This window comes from Lissotriton vulgaris, chromosome 7 (assembly GCF_964263255.1).
Source record: "Lissotriton vulgaris chromosome 7, aLisVul1.2, whole genome shotgun sequence".
Lineage (NCBI taxonomy): Eukaryota > Metazoa > Chordata > Amphibia > Caudata > Salamandridae > Lissotriton > Lissotriton vulgaris.
This window is the reverse complement of record NC_141695.1, coordinates 232,330,943-232,351,081: the sequence shown is the minus strand read 5'-3', so window position 1 is coordinate 232,351,081 and position 20,139 is coordinate 232,330,943. Positions and strand designations below refer to the sequence as shown.

At 47.8% G+C, this 20,139-nt stretch overlaps 1 protein-coding gene across 1 annotated transcript in view; it reads right to left on the bottom strand.

The window, feature by feature from the left end:
- LOC147701270 (IgGFc-binding protein-like) overlaps nt 1-20,139 on the bottom strand; it is a 1,577,064-nt gene that overhangs the window by 450,012 nt on the left and 1,106,913 nt on the right. Inside the window, exon 13 of the mRNA XM_086930001.1 lies at nt 14,328-14,572. Coding sequence (XP_086786127.1) covers nt 14,328-14,572 — 245 coding nt within the window. The remainder of the gene's footprint in view (nt 1-14,327; nt 14,573-20,139) is intronic.

The window sequence follows — 20,139 nt, the reverse complement described above, 5'->3', positions numbered from 1 at the left end:
CCCTTAGCAGGTCACTTAGGCCAGACGAAAACGTGGGACAGGCTTGTCTCGCACTTTCACTGGCCTCACATGAACGAGGATACCAAGGAGTTTTGCCGCTCCTGTGTCACTTGCCAAGCCAGTGGTAAGTCAGGTGGCACGACAAAGGCCCCCCTTATACCAATGCCTGTGGTGGGGGTGCCCTTTGAACGGGTGGGGATCGACATCGTCGGTCCCATGGAACCACCGACAGCATCAGGGCACAAGTTTATACTGGTGGTAGTGGATCATGCCACCAGGTATCCTGAAGCTATTCCCCTTAGGACCACTACAGCACCTGTTGTGGCAAGAGCCCTAGTTGGAGTATTCTCCAGAGTGGGCTTCCCTAAGGAGGTCGTCTCCGACAGAGGTGCAAACTTTATGTCGAGCTACTTAACTGCTATGTGGAAGGAATGTGGTGTTAACTACAAGTTCACTACCCCCTATCATCCACAATGCAATGGGCTTGTTGAGAGATTCAACAGGACCCTAAAAGGGATGATTCATGGACTACCGGAAAAGCTTCGGCGTAGATGGGACGTCCTGATCCCCTGCCTCTTGTTCGCCTACAGAGAAGTCCCACAGAAGGGGGTTGGCTACAGCCCTTTTGAACTTTTGTACGGGCATCCTGTAAGAGGACCCCTGTGTTTGGTGAAGGAAGGATGGGAGAGACCTCTCAAAAAGCCTGCAGCCAACATAGTGGACTATGTGCTCGGCCTCCGCTCGCGGATGGCTGAATACATGGAAAAGGCATCCGAAAACCTTAAGGCCAGCCAAGAACTCCAAAAAACTTGGCATGACCAAAAGGCTGTCTTGACTGTTTATCAGCCCGGACAGAAGGTGTGGGTGTTGGAGCCAGTGGCCCCAGCAGCACTCAAGGACAAATGGTCCGGGCCCCACACCATCCTGGAGAAAAAGGGAGAGGTCACCTACCTGGTCGACCTGGGAACTCCCCGGAGCCCCCACAGGGTGCTTCATGTCAACAGGCTAAAAGCATATGTCGACAGGAAGGACATGAGTTTGCTCATGGCCATAGATGAGGGACAGGAGGAGGAGAGTGATCCTCTCCCCGACCTGCTCTCTCAGAATCCTGACGATGGCTCGGTAGATGGTGTTGTCTTTTGCGGCAGCCTCTCCGACCATCAACAGAGCGACTGTAAACAGGTTCTTCAGTCGTTCCGACATCTGTTTTCTCTGACACCCAGTCAGACCGATTGGTGCACCCATGAGGTCGACACTGGTGACAGCCTGCCCGTAAAGAGTAAAATCTACAGGCAGCCTGATCACGTCAGAGACTGCATCAAAAGTGAAGTGCAGAAAATGTTGGAGCTGGGAGTCATTGAACCCTCGGATAGCCCTTGGGCTAGTCCCGTAGTTCTAGTGCCGAAACCTCACACCCAGGGTGGTAAGAGAGAGATGAGGTTCTGCGTAGACTACAGGGGTCTCAATGCAGTCACTAAGACTGACGCCCACCCAATACCAAGGGCAGATGAGCTTATTGATAGGCTGGCTTCGGCCAACTACTTAAGTACGTTTGACCTGACAGCTGGGTATTGGCAAATCAGGTTAGCTGAGGACGCCAAGCCTAAAACAGCATTTTCAACCCCTGGTGGGCATTATCAGTTCGTGGTGATGCCCTTTGGTCTGAAAAATGCACCTGCCACCTTCCAACGGTTGGTGAATCATGTCCTTACTGGGCTGGATGACTTCTGTGCGGCATATCTTGACGATATTGCTGTCTTTAGCTCCACCTGGGAGGATCACCTGGTCCACCTGCGGAAGACGTTGGAGGCACTGCATGCAGCAGGTCTCACTATCAAGGCCACCAAGTGCCAGATAGGGCAGACACAGGTTGTATACCTGGGCCACCTTGTCGGTGGAGGTCAGGTTCAGCCACTGGAGAGCAAGATACAGTCAATCAGGGACTGGGCTCCTCCAACCACCCAGACTCAGGTTCGAGCTTTCTTGGGCCTGACTGGATACTACAGGAAGTTTGTCAGGAACTATGGGTCCATTGTGACACCGTTAAATGAACTGACAAGTAAGAAAATGCCAAAAAAGGTTCAGTGGACAGCGAGCTGTCAAAAAGCATTCGATGACCTAAAGCAGGCCATGTGCACGGCGCCTATCCTCAAGAGTCCGGACTACTCCAAACCATTCATTGTCCAAACAGATGCTTCTGAGTTGGGTGTGGGAGCTGTTCTTTCTCAACTGAATTTTGATGGTCAAGACCAGCCCATTGCTTTTATAAGTAGACGGCTGACCCCTAGAGAGAAGAATTGGTCAGCTATTGAGAGGGAGGCCTTTGCTGTGGTTTGGGCCCTGAAGAAGCTGAGGCCATACTTGTTTGGCACTCACTTCAAGATTCAGACCGACCATAAGCCCCTCTTGTGGCTAAATCAGATGAAGGGTGAAAACCCCAAACTGCTTAGGTGGTCCATTTCCCTACAGGGGATGGACTTCACAGTGGAACATAGACCTGGTACTGATCATGGCAATGCCGATGGGCTCTCCAGATATTTCCACTTAGAACAAGAAGACTTACCTGGTCAAGGTTAGTTAGTTGTTCCGACGTTTGGGGGGGGGTCATGTAGGAGAGTAGGGTCTGCAATCCTATGATCACCCAGATTTTTTGCTTTTGTTTCACTGGTTTACGACTTTCTCTGGCTGTGGGCCTGCCAATCAGACCCACAGCCTGGCTGTTCTCTTTCTAAATTACGAGATGTACCCTAGGTGCATATACCCATTGGTACTGGGCCACCTTATCAGACCCTGTAACTCAGGGCGTAGGTGTACCCAGGGCCGCCAGGGGCTGCAGCATGTATTATGCCACCCCTGGCTGGCCTCCTAAATTTGACACAACTGGCTGCACGACAGCTGGGGCGAAGACGTGTAATCACCCTTTGCTTTAGATATAGTAGCTCTATATCTAACCATACCATGGACACCCGAGTCCCTATCAGTCACTCCTATGGCAGGCCTTGACAATCCTGAAGGCAGAGTGCATGGGCTCGTGTGAACTAAGCTCTGGCCCGAGCCGAGCCCGGTTGCAGCTTGCGGAGTCAAGACCCAATGGCTGTTCCATGATAACGCGTACCACATCGGTAACTTCGGTGTCGCGTTATCAAGACATGTCGAGTAAGGTGTCATACGAATCGGGATGCTGCCCTCTCACCAACCCTGGCGACGAGGTTAGCATTCCGCCCTTCTAGAGGGACACGACATGTACGTAACTGTGAACCCCGGTTAAAGTTAACGAAAGCCTCAGCTCCACAAAATGGATGCTGCCACCACAGACACAAGTCTGACCTCCTGCTGCTGGGAGTCCTTCCAGCGAGGAGCACTTGGACAAAGGGTTTCCTGTCGAGGGCCGTGTTCGCACCGTCCCAGACAGGGTTTGTGTATTCTGGGTAGGTAGGGCTTTTGCGAGAAGGTGACTGCGGAGTGGCACCCCGGTGCTCACTACGCATCTGCCGGTTAGAACCAGTTCCAGGGGCGACAGCCCTGGCCTGGGGAAAGTCCGGCAGGGGAGAGGGGTGTAACTACCCCCCTTCCTGGTCCCACCCTTAGGGCAGGACCTAGTCATGTACCCACCCCTTTCTTTAGGATAAAGGCCGGAGCGGGGACCCTTCCAAATTAGATCATCTTTGAATCAAGAATACTTTCTACGAAAGGACTTCAAGACTCTTCTCAAGATTTCTCCCTTGTGGCTAAGGAGTAGTCACCCTGCATCAGCGGGCACCATCTAAGAACTCTGCGGTTTGCTGTAAGTCCTTCCTCAAGGAATCCGACGGCCCAGCTCGACGAGAACCGGCTTCCCTGGCACCTCTGACCTCTACCCACGTCATCAGCTCAGCTGTGATCTGTGGGTGCGACGAGACCTCGAGGGACCGGCCATCATCAGAACCTGCACGCTCTTAAAAACCAGCACGACCATCGAGGTAACTCTCTGGTGAGTGCTCTGGGGTCCGAGAAGCCCCGACCCTGAGCCGCTCCAGCACCGAAGTGCAGTCTCCCAGCATCTCCACGATCTGCGTGGGGCCCTTCTGCTCGCTGCTCAGCACGTTGTCTGGTCACTTGCCGCTGGCTCGTGCCCTTCTGTGACGACGACCAAGAATCAACACTGCCGGTCTGGTTGCTCCAGACTGGCCCCTGCTTCCATCTTTTGAGAGGCACCCCGGACCCTCCTGGTCCACCCAAGACGCCGACAGCGACATCCGTCGTGGGACAGCTCGCACCTCCACCGTGGTCGCCGACAACGCCTCCTGGTCCGAGAGACTGCAGAGCCTAGCGTCGCCCACTCACCTGGTCGAGGTGACGGCCAACCGGTGCCTTCCTGGTACCCTCTGACTACTGGCTAGTAGTACGAACTTGGTCCCCTCTGCTTTCAGGTTTTCATCAAACTCCGATCCAGGCTTGGATCTCTACGAACTATTCAGCACTGGTCGCCGGCCAGCAACTCCTTTTCTTCCGGCTCCTGGCTCGTCAGCGAAGACCCCGACGCCTGTAAGACTTGTGCAGCCGCAGCCCTCGTGGCTAGGTAACTCGGCACTTCGGTGCCTGCATAGCCTCCTTACTCTAGGGTCCCGAGTCCCTCGCTTCCGACTTGCCTTAACCTTTCCGTGTCCTAGGACACTTGTTTTAAACTGTGCACTTGAAGTATTTGCTAAAGAGATTTGGTTTGTGCTTAGTACCCTGTCCTCATAAAGAGTACAGGGCTGTTGTGATTCTTAATAAATATACTGTTTATTTTCATAACACTTGTGTGGTGTCCTTTCACTGGGTGTTCAAGGGGTACATGTGTGGTAAACAGCTGGCTTAACGCGCCCTCTCGAGTCTTTAGCCTTAGACTGCTCGTATCCATGCTACTAGGATAGCTGGTCTATAGGTTGACTTACAACCAAACACCATAAGGGTCGTTGGAACGATACATAGCGGTCGCTAGAATAGCGAACGTTGCATATCGGGCCAACTTCTCACAATGATGATGTGAAAAATCCTACCAAATAGGATGTGTTTGATGTTTTCACACTACAACAAAAATCACTTTATTCTTGAATACTTGCAGAAGTACATGCAGAAAATGAATTTGAATCTTGTAAGCAATGGCAAAACAGACTTTTCATATTTCAGTTGTTACAGACAACTATCAGTTGTTACAGACAGTTGTTAAGCTGTGTATTCATAGATAAACCGCTTCCTCAAGGCAGAACAACCAAATACCAATTTTTCAAAATATTTATCCAGTGCCTAACTAGTGTTAGACTCTAAGCCGAAACAGGGGCGGGAGAGTGAAGAAACATGCCTGTTACGTCATAAGAGTCTGTTGCATTCCAGAATTGGCATTTTTAATGTGACACTGTGTGCCCTCTAACAGTCCTATTATAACAACCTAATTTGGACATAAATGTTACCTGCATCTCACTGAATAATTAATAAAGAGACAAATTGATAAGGTATTGCTAGATCTCAAAGCTAAATAGAATGCTATCCTCATCATAAGGGTCTGCCCCTTCAATCTACGCTTTATATCTCGTATTAACGTTTTGTACATTTCAGCGTGTCTTTGAACAAAGTCTGTTAAACGTCTGTTTTAACCACTCTAAGGGGCATATGTATGAAACTATTTTGTGATTGCAAACACTGCAAATCGCAAAAAAAGTGTTTGCGATCGCCAAATAGACAAACACAATGTATGACACATTTTCAAATCGAAATTTTAGCGATTTCTTATTTTTCAAGGCTCGAAGCATGCAAATTCTCTGCAAATTTGCAGTCTACGATACGCAGCGTGCGAAAATCACACATAGAGAAATCGCAGTTTGAGAATTTGCGAAGCAATGTATGAAAAATTCTCAAATTTTCACACCAATTTTACCACCAAGTCAATGCAGGTGGTAACCAGGTGCAAGCTATATAAACAAGCCCACAATGCAACAGGGGCTTCCACAATGGCAGCTCTATTTGTGATAACCAGGAGGTTGTGAATTTGGACAGCAGCACAGAGGAGGAGGCGAAAGGAACAGATCTTTACAGTGCGCATCACTCTGTTCCAGCAGACTGAGGAGGGGATCCATGAGAAGTACAGGCTGGACGCAAAGATCATTTTAGACCGTGATAGCGGAGCTGAAACCCCATCTGGAACACTCAACACACAGGACCAAAACAATTCCAACCCATGTACAGGTCCTGTGCTCACTGCACCTACTGGTCTCGGGGAGTTTTCAAGGGGTGATAGCAGAGGCAGGTGGGGTCTCACAGAGTTGCCTGTCTCCCTTCTTCCATGCATTCCTAGATGCAATGGTACAGCGGCTACAACATCACATACAATTCCCCAGCACACAACAGGCATTACAGCAAACAAAACTGAACTTCTATCAGATTGCACAATTCTCCCCGTAATTGGTTGCATAGATGGGACCCATGTAGCCCTCATACCCCCATCAACTAATGAATATGTATTTAGAAACCATAAATCATATAATTCCCAAAACATACAGGTCATCATCTGCAATGCCAAACATAACATCAATGATATTGTAGCTAAATACCCAGACAGAACTTACGACTCTTTCATCTTTAGACATAGTGGGATATAAAGACGTCTCAATGCTGGCAGGTTTAGTGAGGGCTACCTGCTATGTAAATGCATGTCAAACATCCAAACATACAGTACATCATTGGGGTGTGGGGCATTGACTCGCCTCTTGTTTCAATTCCTGCAGGTGACAGTGCATATGCAGTGCAGGACTTCATCCTGACACCATACCTAAATCCAGCCAATGCAAGGGTGAGGAGATACAAGCGTGCACACAAATCTACACGCTGTGTAATACAACGGACATTTGGGATCCTGAAGAGCCGATTCCACTGCCTGCATAAAAGTGGAGTTCCACTCGAATGCAGCCCTGAGACCTGCTGCAAGATTGTGGCTACCTGTGCAATACTCCACAACATAGCTATGAAAAAAGGCATCCCAATAGAACTGCCTGATACGCCCAGGTACACCTGGCAGACCAGCAGTTGGAGTTGGGGCAGCTGCCGGATGACAGAGATGGGATGAGATCACAGAGAACTACTTCTAGGTGAGTAATAATGATATGATGCAAAAGATATTTTGTAGCAGGTCTGTGTTTATTCAAGCCCTTATCTGCAGGATAATATTCCATCACACAGTCTGAAAGACTCAATGAGTGTCACTATACGTCGCACATGTTAGGTCCATAATGCAGGTATGCATGCAAGTCTGGAGTCCTGTTGGAATGGGTTGCCTCACCCATTTGCTTGACTCAGTGTTGCCGGTTCATCTCCTCCTGGGACGGACTGCTGCCGCCGCTCTGGGTGCTGACTTCCCTCCCTTGAGTCCAAAGGTGTTGCCCCCTGTCTCCCACTGCGCTTTCTTGGATCGGGCACTGGTGGAGTGATGCCCCTCCTGCTGGACACCTCCTCACTCTCCCCTGAGTCCAGGGGTGTTATGCCACATGTGTTTGCTGTCTGCAGTGGTGAACTTCACCAGGTCTTTCGCCACATCCTGGCAGCAGTGGGACATCTCCACTTGCTGACGGTGCGTAGTGTCAGCTGGCTAGTGGCAGTGCACAGGGGGTTCACAGCCTTGGTGTAGATGTTCAGATGGCTGTTGGCATGTTGGCTCACCCTGCGCCTGGATGCCTGGACCCTCTTTAATGTGGCAAACAGTTCACAGATAGCACCTGCCATGTCCATGATGCCCTCCCCATGTAACATAGGCTTTTGTTGACTGTGAACAGCTGCCGGTGGATGGAACGCATTGACTTTTGTTGCAGGCGCTGTATCTGCAGCATGTTGCCCTCCAGTCCAGCAAACACTGTGGCCTCTTCATCTGTGGCAAACCTGATGCTCACCCTTAGCCTGCGTCTCACGGCTCCTTGCTCTCTATGTTGGGGTGTGTGCTGTTCCGGCACCTGTGTCACATGCTGCCCTGACTCTGCCTGAGCATCATCCTCCCCTGTGGACTGTGTGTCGACCTCGATAGCTGGCAGTGGTGCCACAATGGTGCCCTTTCTCTCTGGGACAGTTGGGCTCTCGGTGGTATCGCCAGAGTCCCCCTGCCCTGCCTGCTCATCCATATGTTCCACCTCCTCAGCTCCTGGGCTATCATCCTGTGTCCTAGGTTGTGCTGTGGATGGAAAGGGAAATGTTGATTTTGTGACATTGTATGCATTTCTCACTCAATAAAGTTTTCTCAATTTGTATTGGCGAACTGCTATCTATCGCTTTTGCCCTTTACAGGAATACACTTACTGCTTTAACATTGCTGTGTCTCATTGCCCCACTGTTATGCATCTGACTGCGTCTCCATTGATGCATTGTGTGCTGGAAAAAGTGGACCTGAGTGGCATAAGTAGTTTGTGTTTGGTGCATTCCTGACTGTGTGAATGGGATGGGTGTGTGTGCGGCTGCATTTGGCATGCATCTTACCTTGGATAGTGGTTGCAGGGTCGGACCTGTCTATGTCAGCCACACCACTGACGCTCTCAGGCAGGAGGGTGGACTCCACCAACTCCTCATGGGGTGTTGAGTTGGTTGAAGTTGATGTTTCACCCCCTGTCTTCTTGGCCTCCGCCAGCCTGGCTGCCACCTTCTCCTTGGACCTTTAGCGCATGTTGTACCATATCTTCCTTTGCTCCTCGACCTTCTCCTGTATATCCAGCCAGATATTCCTCTTTCTGGACGCCGGTACACACAGCGTCTTTTTGCCAAATAGTAGTTCATGGCTGCACACCATCTCCTCGATCAGCACCTCCTGCTCCCTCTCGCTGACCTTGTGCTTTCTTTTTCTCACTGCCCCCTCCTTGTCCTTCTCTTTGTCCTGTGAATCCATTGGAGCGGTTTGGAAATGCTGTGCTCACTTCTCTGCCTCTCCTCACAGCCCATGACTCTGCCTCAGGTGCAGGTGCAAATTACAAAAAACAATTGATGGACAGAATGTAGATCAATGTCTTACATTCACCCCAGTTCAAGGATCTGGGCCTAAATCCATCGTTTTCTGCACTCCACACCACCCTGGGTCAGATAATGGCTTTATGCAAATCAGCTCTGACCCTGTGCCCCATGGGAACAGTCCAGTCCGAACTACAACAGCCATATCTTTCCCAGACCGGAATCAAGCATCCGAGGACCGGACCGGTTTCGAGGTAACACCTCTCATCAGCCAGGTGCAGGTGCAGCATGTCACCCCTACTTCCTGGGTGTGATGTCATCAAGCTGCACCTGAATTGCAGATTCCCTAAATTTGTGATCTTTTATTTGTGAATTTCGCAAATAAGGAATCGCAAAAACAGGATTCGCAGTATATTCTGAGAAATCACAAAATATTTGCGACTTTTTATTTACATCGCGATTGGAGATTCTCAAAATGCGATTTGATAAAAAACGCATTTTGAGAATAGCTAATCGCTTTTTTGATACATATGCCCCTCACTTTCGCCTCACTGACCAGTACCACCAATAACAGTATAGCCATAACTAATTTGCTCACCCTCAACTGTTAGAGAGATGAATAAATTACAGGAGTGTAACAGATCTGGAATGTAAATGGTTGAGGTATAGTCTGCCATAAGAGTCAACTGCTTCTACGCTTAACTTCCTATGGAGTAAAGCAGTATGCATATCCCCTCTAACTGGCAGATGCATCAAGCAAAATACCTCCCGGTAAAATAGCGGATCGGTAAAACAGGCTAATACCGAACGCAAAACCTGAAAATGCAATGCATCAACCCCAGATCCGTAAAAAATAAAGAATCGCTAAAAAATCCCCTAGGTAAATTACCGAATCGCAAATAAGCCATTCGGTAATAACGAAAACGAAAGCAGACTCCGGAAATACTGAATCGCTAATAAAGAATCACAACGAAATGCATCAAAATTCGCAAATACCGAAAATGCCCAAAATCACTATTTTGCATAAGCAAAATAAGGGGAATCTCAAACTGGAGGTAAAGTTATTGGAGGGAAGACAAAAAAAAATTTCCACAGGTGCTGACAATCAGTAACCCTTTAAATATGCCCCTGGAAACCCTGTATGTCTACCAAAATGGCTGCCCCCTACGTGCTTGCTAGGAGGAGGAGAATCAACGCTCATGCACAGCGCAGGAGGATGATCCAGGACAGGGTCTTCAGGGTGCGCATCACATTGCTGAGCCAGACAGAGGAACAGGTCTACGACAAGTACAGACTGAACCGGGCCATGATCATGCGGCTCATTGCAGATCTGGAACGACTACTGCAGCACCAGACCCATAGGACCAACGCCATACCAGCCTATGTCCAGGTCCTATGCAGCCTGCACCTGCTGGCGTCTGGAAGCTTCCAGGGGGTAATAGCAGAAGCCGGAGGCGTGTCGCAAAGAGCACTATCACGCATCTTCCACAAATTCCTAGATGCCATGCTGACATTGATACATCGCCACATCACCTTCCCCACAACCCCCCAGCAGTTGAACCGCACCAAACGGGAGTTCTACCAGGTGGCACAATTTCCCCATATGATAGGATGTGTTGACTGCACGCATGTCCCCATCTGTCCTCCCTCAGCCAACGAATACACCTTCCGCAACCGGAAGTCATATCATTCAATCAACGTGCAGGTCGTGTGCAATGGCAAGCACATCATAACTGACCTCGTAGCCCAATTGCCAGGAAGCACACACAACGCATACATTGTCCGTCACAGTGGCATCCACTGGCGTCTGATCAACTTTGAATTCGGAGAGGGACACCTACTAGGTACATATTGATGCCTCATCGTTTACTCCATCCTCACATGTATAATTGCATTCATGCTGCTGACCATTTTCTTCCCACCCCGCATGTGACAGCGCTTACGCCTTGCGTGAGTATCTACTCACTCCCTACCTCAACCCAGCAACACCTCAAGAGCAGCGCTACAACACAGCACACATCAGCACAAGGAATGTGGTGGAGCGTACCTTCTGCATCCTCAAGAGTCGCTTCCGAATACTACACAAGACAGGCGTTGCCAGATCATAGCGGTCTGTGCCATGCTGCACAACATCGCCACAAGAAGGGGGATACCCATAGAGATGGAAGGTGAGGACGACTTACGTGCACAGCAACCCCCCCCTCCCCAACACCAACAGGGACACGTGCCTAACACAGCAGAAGGCCAAAGGAGGCGGACATACATCAAACGGCATCTCTTCTGAGACAGGTAAGGAAGAGCCATGACAACATGATCTGGTTTGCAAGGGTTTAATGCCCACGAACACCTGACTGGTGCAGATAAATGAAACACAAACATGATGCAGTGTAATAATATGTAAAGGAAAACTGTCCGTTGTCATCACGGGTGTTGCATGTGGCAGTATAGTTGGTCCATGGTTACGTCACCATGGCCAGGGAGCCAATGGAACATGGCTATTTGTGTTTGCCATGTACCCCAAGCCTCCTGTCTCGTGACTCCTCCACATCGACATGGCTGTGGAGCTACATGCACTGCGCCTCCTCTTGCTGGCCTCCGGCATTGAGATGCTGCTCACACTTAAAAAGCCTCACTCCCCTCCTCCCCTCCCAAACTGCTGACACTGACAGTCCCAGACTGTAGATGCTCCACTGCAGTGGTCACTCTTTCTAGGGACCTTGCCACATCTCCACAATAATGCCCCAAGTCAACCTGCAGGGACACAGATCTGCGGGAGAGCACAGCTGTGCTGTTGCACAGCTTAGTGATGGCCCTAATGGAGGCATTTGTACGGAGCATGTTCTGACGATGCCTCCGGAGCTCGCTCTGTTGGCCTGCAATGACAGCACATGTTAGTTCCTGCAGGTACTGTTTCATGTCATTGTTGCCCTCAGCAACGGCTGTGGTCAGCTCACGCACAGCGTCAGTCATGGTGCCAATTTTGTTGGACAATTTAGATATGTTGATATTAATAGCACCCATGTGTCTCCCCTGCAGGCGCTGGACCTACAGCATTCATGTCTCAACAACTCCGTACGCATCTGTTGGATCCTCTGATCTCGCTGCAGCCCTACCCAGGGGCCTGGCCCGCTGTCTGACTCGCACACGTGCTGCTGTTTGGGCGGTTGAAGTGACGACTGTCTGCCATTGGACAATTATGGCTGCTGGCCTCTGCTCTGTCTCCATCTCCTGCAGGGAGGGGATATTTGCCCTGCGGCTTTGTGTAGTTGTCCGCGCTAGTGGTGGTGGTGGTGGTGTACTTGTCCGCGGTGGTGGTGGTGGCCTTGTCCGCGGTGGTAGTGGTGTTGGTGGTGATGGTTGTGGCGGTGGTGAAGGGGATGTCGTGGGTTCACTCCCTGCGGGGTCTCAGCATCGGTCACCACTGGTGTTTCAGAGATGAGGAGGCCGCTGCTGTCATTTGATTCAAGGGGTGATGCATCTGTGTGTGAAACAATGCATTGCTATAATTCTGTCATGACATATCAGATTTGCATACTTTTGTCTACATAAAGGACATATTTGGACTGACATTTGGCCCTGTGCTGCTGTTTTCATTTAATTCACCTCAGGGGTCAGACATGCACTCTTGACTACTTCTCCCATAATGCAACACTCTGGTGAGGGGATATGCTTTAGGCACAGCTACATGTGCACTGTGTTTGGGCTGGGGGGATGGGCAGGGGTTGACAACACGCTGCATATCTGCACTGGCATGCATCTTACCTTGTCCTCCTTCCGCAGCACCAGAGGTGTCCAATTGGGTGACCCCCACAACAGCTTCAGGTTCGATGGTAGCACCGACGAGGTCCTCGAGGTCTGTGTTTGGTGTCACATTCGAGGTCCCACCACCTGTGCCAGCTGCATCCTTGACCCTTTCCGCAATCCTCTCCTTTGCCCTTTTCTTGAGGTCATAACACCTCTTTTTTAAATTGTCAATGCTGCGGTGGGTGACTCCTACAGCATTGACCTTGTCCTTAATGCGTAGCCACATCTTCCTTTTCTCTGCCTCAGGCACCTTCAGGGACAGCTTGCCAAACAGCCTGTCATGGTTGCTGCTGACACCCTCAATCAGTATTTCCAGTTCTTTATCTGAAACTTTTGCTTTCTCTTCCTGGGCGTGTCCTTGGCCTGGGGTGCATCCTTCTCCATACTGCTACCAGTTTCTGGTTTGTGCTGGCACTGTGTTACTCCTCTGCTCCTGTTCTCTGCCTCCTCCTCTGAGCTTTTCAGGGCACTGAATGAAGCATGGGCTGTGCTACTTCCTGGTTGGGATGTCATCAGCCTGCTTCCAATGCGCCAGGAATTTTTGCGATTTCGCTAATATCGAATTCGCAAATACCGATTCGGTATTTGCTAATTCGGTATTTGCAATTCTTTATTTTGGTGTCTCACCGCCGTGGTTTCGGAATCATTTACCGATTTTTACAGAATCAGTATTTTTTACCGATTCTCTTGATGCATCGCGGTTTGCATGTCCCTTTTAGCGAATCCTTATTTTTCGCTTATAAGGACTTGTTATACCGATTTTTGATGCATATGCCCATAAGTGTTTTGTCACATTGTTTAGTAACTTTGAGTCAGATGCATCAAAGGGTTTAAGCTATTCTAAGTATATGGGAAAATTGTTTAGTTTAATGGTCCTTTGTTTTTCCTTTGAAATCTCTAGAATGGATATGTACATATTGCTAATGCTACATTAATTTTTTGTACATGCAATACGTTTTTAACCTTAGAAAGGCACAACCACTTTGTAATTTATTTGACGTCAGATAGTCGGAACCCACGCATAGCTTTATTGTTTGCTATGTTTCCTGTACTAGACAAAGTTACAAAGAGCGCCATACTGCGATATCTTATACTAAGATGTGATTGATTTTACTGAATAGTTTTAGGGACATGGAATGTAATTTGTCACTTGTATTGAACTTGTGTATTTTTATACCTAGGATTGTAGTAATTGTTATGACATAATTGATGAAAACAATGAATTTGTGTCTACTTTATAATAACTATTTTGCGCGATGCTCCAAGTTTGTTGCATTTCGACTATCCCCAGCCCCCTCACTCGGATCAGTACATAGGAAACAGGCATATAGTGGTTGTCTTGCTGTCTCAGTCTCAATTAATACATTCTCTTGGATTAAGGTATCAGATGAAGACTACAAACAACCTTCAGACTCCAATGTACACATATGTGTTTTGAACAGAGCCTCCCTGATGGACTCTAACTTCTCTTGCTGTCACAAACTATTCACAGTTAACATCTCTAGTACACTGAAATGATTAAATACTACTGTAGAGCGCTTTTAAAACTCTTGGATAAATAAAGAAATCAGCTTCATTCTCCTTACCCTGACTTGACCGTATTCAAATTTGATCAGGGAAATGGTGTAGTTGTAGACTTCGATTGTTACAAAGCTGACATAGGATACTTTGCTGTTGCCTAGGTTCTCGTTCTTCACCTCAATGTTGAATACTGGCAGGGTGTTGTCCGTACCACAGGTCTTGGCGAAGGTGTAAGTGCAGTTGCCCTGGAAGTCGTAGTTGAGGCCGTCGAATGTGTGGTAATGTGGGTCTCCCCACCCCCAGCATACAGCTACTGACTGTGGGACACACACTGGGCTGTCCTTGATGAGCTTGCATGCCTCCTTCTTCCGGCAGGACATTGAGCTGCAGGAGGGCTTTAATTTTCCTAAACACAAATAAAAAGCGGGCAAACAGGATGTGAAGGATGAACAATATAACCACTAGTCCATTTGGTAAACAGCAAATGATGCAACCAAATCACTAAACCTTTTGTGGACCTTTGTTCAGTGTAGGTGTACAAATGACTGCAGATATGACAACAGCAGAATGTGTTCTTGATTCACGTAATCAGCATTGGTGGGATTTTGCTCTCATAACTATGGGTTGTTCACAAGGAAATTCCACCTGCAATTTAGAATTTTGATGAAGAACAAATTTGATTCCAAAACTGTGTTTCTGCATGCTTCGGTGAGTCCCCACATGTATATGTTGAACACTCAGAAGCTCGCTTGGTTCTATATGCACATCTATTTTCTCTCGTCCTTACTTTTGCTTCCATTGCTCCCTATTTAGCGTCTGTTGCAAAGTCATCCTGTGTGCCCTGTGCAGTCAGACCCATATTTTGTCTGACTGGTACTAGTGGTAACTGACTCTGACTGCTCCTGTGCTCTGCCTACCGAGGGCCAGGGCTATGTTGAAAACACAGAGAATTCAGATGGAGAAGTGTGGCTCAATGATTAGAGTGGCAGACCCTGATGCAGAGGTCTAGCCCGGGACCAGGGTTCAATTCCTCGCCTCGGCGGGTCTCGGGCTCTAAAATTCCACGGACTTGATAATTCTCGCCTCAGTGCCTATTTCAATCATGGAGTCCCACTCTACAACTCTGGGCAATAGCTTGCGTAATCTCCACAATGGCCCCCACAAGGCTAAGGATGCCTGGCCTCCACCTTGGGGATACCCAGGAGTGGAAGCCTCACAGGGAAAACCAGGATGGGTTCCACAGCGGTATTCGTACAAGCGCCTTGAGACCCTTGCGGGTGAGTAGTGCGCTATACAAGTATCAATTTACATTTACATTTACCCACATGCATGAGGGCACACTATGTCTCAAGTGTGAGAGTGCAGTTAAGACTAGCCAAAGAGCTAGTCCAGTCACGCACTGTTCACTTGGTGCTATCCCACACCTTTAACAATTTTCAAACTAAACCAACATTTTTCAATTACTTAACATTCATTTCATTTTCATGATCACATCAACCAAAAATTCATGTTTTAAATCACATATTTTGAATTAATGCCAATACATTTTATAAACACTGCTTGTTCATAAAGTCAATTATCGTAATATTTTTCAATCATTTCAATCAACATTACAACATAACACATCTTTTTTGCGTGCACGATGCATTTCGGTACCCAGGTGGTACCTTCCTCAGGGGCCACTCTAAAATGAAAAAAATAAATGAAAGTATAATTGTTTTATATGCCCATGGGTGCTGGTGTTGTATCTAAGTGCAACTTATCTAATAAACTTTTGGTTCAGTTTGAATATTGTTAAAGGTGTGGGATAGCACCAAGTGAACAGTGCGTGACTGGACTAGCTCTTTGGCTAGTCTTAACTGCAGTGTATTCAAGAAGTGACAACCCTTATCAGTCACAGCACCAGTTAATTAATGCAGTTTTAGTTAAGTATTAGATTCGGAGTGCTCCTCACGTACATCCCAATTATCACTTATCCAACTGTCAACCTAGTGGGGAAGCACCCAGCAAACAAAATGCAGTTCGATCAAATAACAGGAATTACGGACAATAGAGCCACAACAATGGCATACACATCTGATCAAGCCGATTAAATATATTCATTAATCCAGGAGGTCCGCACAATGGATGCCCATGGAGGCTCAATCAGTCAACAACTTAAGCAATTAGAATACCTGACTCGACGTCAATTGAATCAGAAAATGCACGCGTCAACTCTCGCGCAATATTACAAAGCAAAGAGGATCCCTAGAGGCTTGAGACTAGCTATCAAACCAATGCTGATCCATTTCAATTTGAATGCAAAATTCATGGATAAGGGGTACAGTATTTTAAATAAATGCTCATTGGATCTCATCCTACTAATAATAGAAGAATTGTCCAAAACTATTCGGGAGTTAGAAGAAGAGATTAACAATTTGAAAACTCAATTGGAAACCAGGATGGAAATCAACACGTGGCAAATTAATCGTGAAGGCTTAAACCAGAAGTTGGAGAAATACAGCAAAGAACTGCAGTAGTGGTAAACTACGAAAATATAAACGTGACACAATTGACTACAAACTAAATGAGGTGTATACGTGGGTGGATATTTAAACACGGAGAAGGTTTGACCCTACGAAAACTACAACAACCGCTCACTCTTCTGAGGAAAGTCTGGTCACGGATAAAGAAACCTCACTAAGCAGGGGACCAGTCCATTTGGTCACACAAGCTGCGATAGTATTTATTTATTTATTGAACTTGTATTGCGCACAGCTACCCGAGGTGGGTTTCCAGGCGCCAGGGACAGACTGAAGAAGAAAACAAGCAATTGCTGAGAGAAAAGGAAAAACAGAAACAGGAGAACTTAGAACAGAAAAGTCTTCAATTTTTTGCGGCAAGCCAGAAGACTAGTTTCTGTTTTAGCGCCAACGGAAGAGCATTCCACATCTTAGGTCCTAGATATGCGAATGAACGGCCTCCCATTTTTGCCAGTTGGATTCTTGGAATCACGAGATTGCCATTGTTGGATGACCTAAGGAAGCGGCCAGGCTGATAAGGCTGTGCAAGATTGAGCAGGTAGATGGGGGCAGAACCTTGATGAATCTTCAATAGAAAGCACAAAGTTTTGAAGACCACGCGATCAGAGATTTTTAACCAGTGTAGGTCGCGCAGAGCTTGCATTGTGGACGTTCTCCGTGAAACATTACGCAACAGGCGAGCGGCAGAGTTCTGTACAACCTGGAGTTTATTGATTGTGGCTTTATCTGCTCCAAGATAAAGCACATTGCCATAGTCGATGCGAGACATCACAAGGGCCTGTACGACAGTTCTTCGAGTGGACTCAGGCAACATCCATATGATCTTCTGCAACCAGCGTAGAGTGTTGAAACAGATTGCAGCGACCTTAGTTGCCTGCTGCCTCATCGAGAGTTTATCGTCGATCAGGACACTGAGGTTACGGGCAACAGGCACGGGAGTAGGCAGCGGACCCATATCACTGGGCCAGTGTCTAGAGCCCCACAGATCTTTATGTTTGCCTAGTACGATCACCTCAGTCTTGTCTCCGTTGAGCTTCAGCAGATGGGCTTGCATCCAAGCTGCAACACGAGAAAGGCCGGTTTTAAGGGCATAGGTGTCCTGAGCCCTGCTGCTAGACAAAGAAAACACAATCTGCGTGTCGTCTGCATATGAGTATATTGACAAACCGGCGTCCTCTACGATAGAAGCAAGTGGTCTGATGTAAATATTGAACTACAGAGGGCTCAATATAGACCCTTGAGGGACGCCGTAAGCAGAGGAGTAAGTCGCAGATTCAGCTTTGTTTGAGAAAACCTGAAAGGTGCGCTCATTAAGAAATGAGGCCACCCAGGCAAGCGCTGGTCCAACAACACCAAGGGAGCAGAGAGACTCCAATAGGATGGAATGGGACACGGTATCGAAAGCAGCGCTTAAATCAAGAAGAATAAGCGCAAAGGTCTCACCGCTATCGATACCGTGTCGGAGTCGCTCAGTCACCCCAAGGAGTGCGGATTCGGTGGAATAATTAGCGCGAAAGCCTGATTGGGATGGATGAAGATATCCCACGTTTTCAACAAACTCATTGTGCTGGGTGTTGACATGGCGTTCCAGTATTTTGGAACAGGCCGGCAGCAGGGATATAGGCCTGAAGTTGGCAAGATTTGTGATGTCAGCACCAGATTTTTTAAGCAGGGGAACAACCATGGCATGTTTCCAGTCCTTTTCCACCCGAGGTTCAGTGAGAGAGATGTTAAGTAGCCTCATTAGGAATCTCCGTGGTTAAAGGTCAAGTTGTTTCAGTATCTTCATGGAGGCAGGGTCCCGCGGGGAGCCTGACCTGATGCTTTTTAAGCAAGACAGGAAGGAGGAATCATCAAATGGTATCCAGGAGTGAATGAACTCAGTGGGGGAGCCGGAAGCATTGCAGAAAGAGCCAGGTTGAGAGAGATCAATTGGTGGTGGAAGGGAGGCCAAGGATTGATAAATGCCCTCAACCTTGGATATAAAGAAGTCTGCAATGGCATTACATTGTTTGCCATCTAAAGCCGGCAGCGCGGGAGTGGTATCAGCTCCTGTAAGTTTCTTAACAGTGGCAAAGAGAGTCCGAGGACAATTCTGCATTGAAGTGATTGTAGAGCCGATGTAAGAGGCCTTGGCACGTTTGCAGTTTGCGTGATAGAATTTTAATTCTTCTTTGTAAATCACTTTAGAAGAAGCGGAGTAAGACATCCTCCACTTCCTCTCCAGGGCTTTACATTTGGCACGTAGGATTTTCAGCTCATCCGAGTACCAAGGTGCTGGTGGGCGCAAGGATTTACATTTACTGCTAGAGCGAGGAACGAGAGCCGACACTGCATCTGACAACCAACCAGAAATGGGAGCATTCAAATTCTGCTCAATGTTGATAAAGGATGGAATTGTCTCAGTCAGACGTAGATTAAAAGCGGCTACATCAAGCCTGTCCCAGCGATAGGATGATTTGATTTCCTCCACATAGACACTGGCCGAGTATAGACCAGGTGGTAGCACAAAATGTATCGCATAATGATCAGACCAGACGAGCGGACGCGCCGGGTAAGTGCAGTCAAATGAAAGAGTAGAAATGATTGGATCCAAGAGATGACCAGCAAGATGAGTAGCTCCGGAATTACAGAGTTTAAGGTTAAAAACCTCAAGATCGGAGAGAAAAGATTTATTAAGGGGATTATTCACATCGTCTAAGTGGATGTTTAAGTCACCGAGAATGGTGAAATTATTCGATTTTAGTAGTGTTGCTGATAGACAATCAATAAGTGAAGTAATCCATGAAGCAGCATTTCCGGGCGGCCGATAAATTAGCAGGCCGGAGAGAGTCAGTCGAGGATTAATCATAAGTTTGAACAATGCAGCCTCACTACCTGGAAGATGTAATAATTCCAGTTTACATTGGTAGATAGATTTAAAAATGATTGTGATTCCACCACCTTTACCTGAGGGTCTATCCTGATGCAGCACAACATAGTTGGAAGGAATAGCTGCAGCAATGTCCGGACCCGAGCTGGCATGTATCCAGGTCTCGGTCAGGAACAGAGCGTCAGGGGATTCCTCAGTTATGAAATCGAAGATGTTTTATTTATTCTTCGGAAGCGATCTACAGTTTAAGCTCCAAAAATGGAGCGGAGAAGGAGAAGAAATATGACCCTTGGTAGGCTTCCTTTTTCCCCTATAATGCTTAACGTTCTGTTGTGTCTTAGAGAGCTGCATTTTGCCAGTGGAAAAGCCACTGGATCAGCAGAAGCAGAACCAACCAGCAGTAGTGTTGCTTTTTTATCCCAGGTACAGACAAAGGGCTACAACCAACGCAACAGCCAGGAGCATCAGGAGAAACCGCCCGAC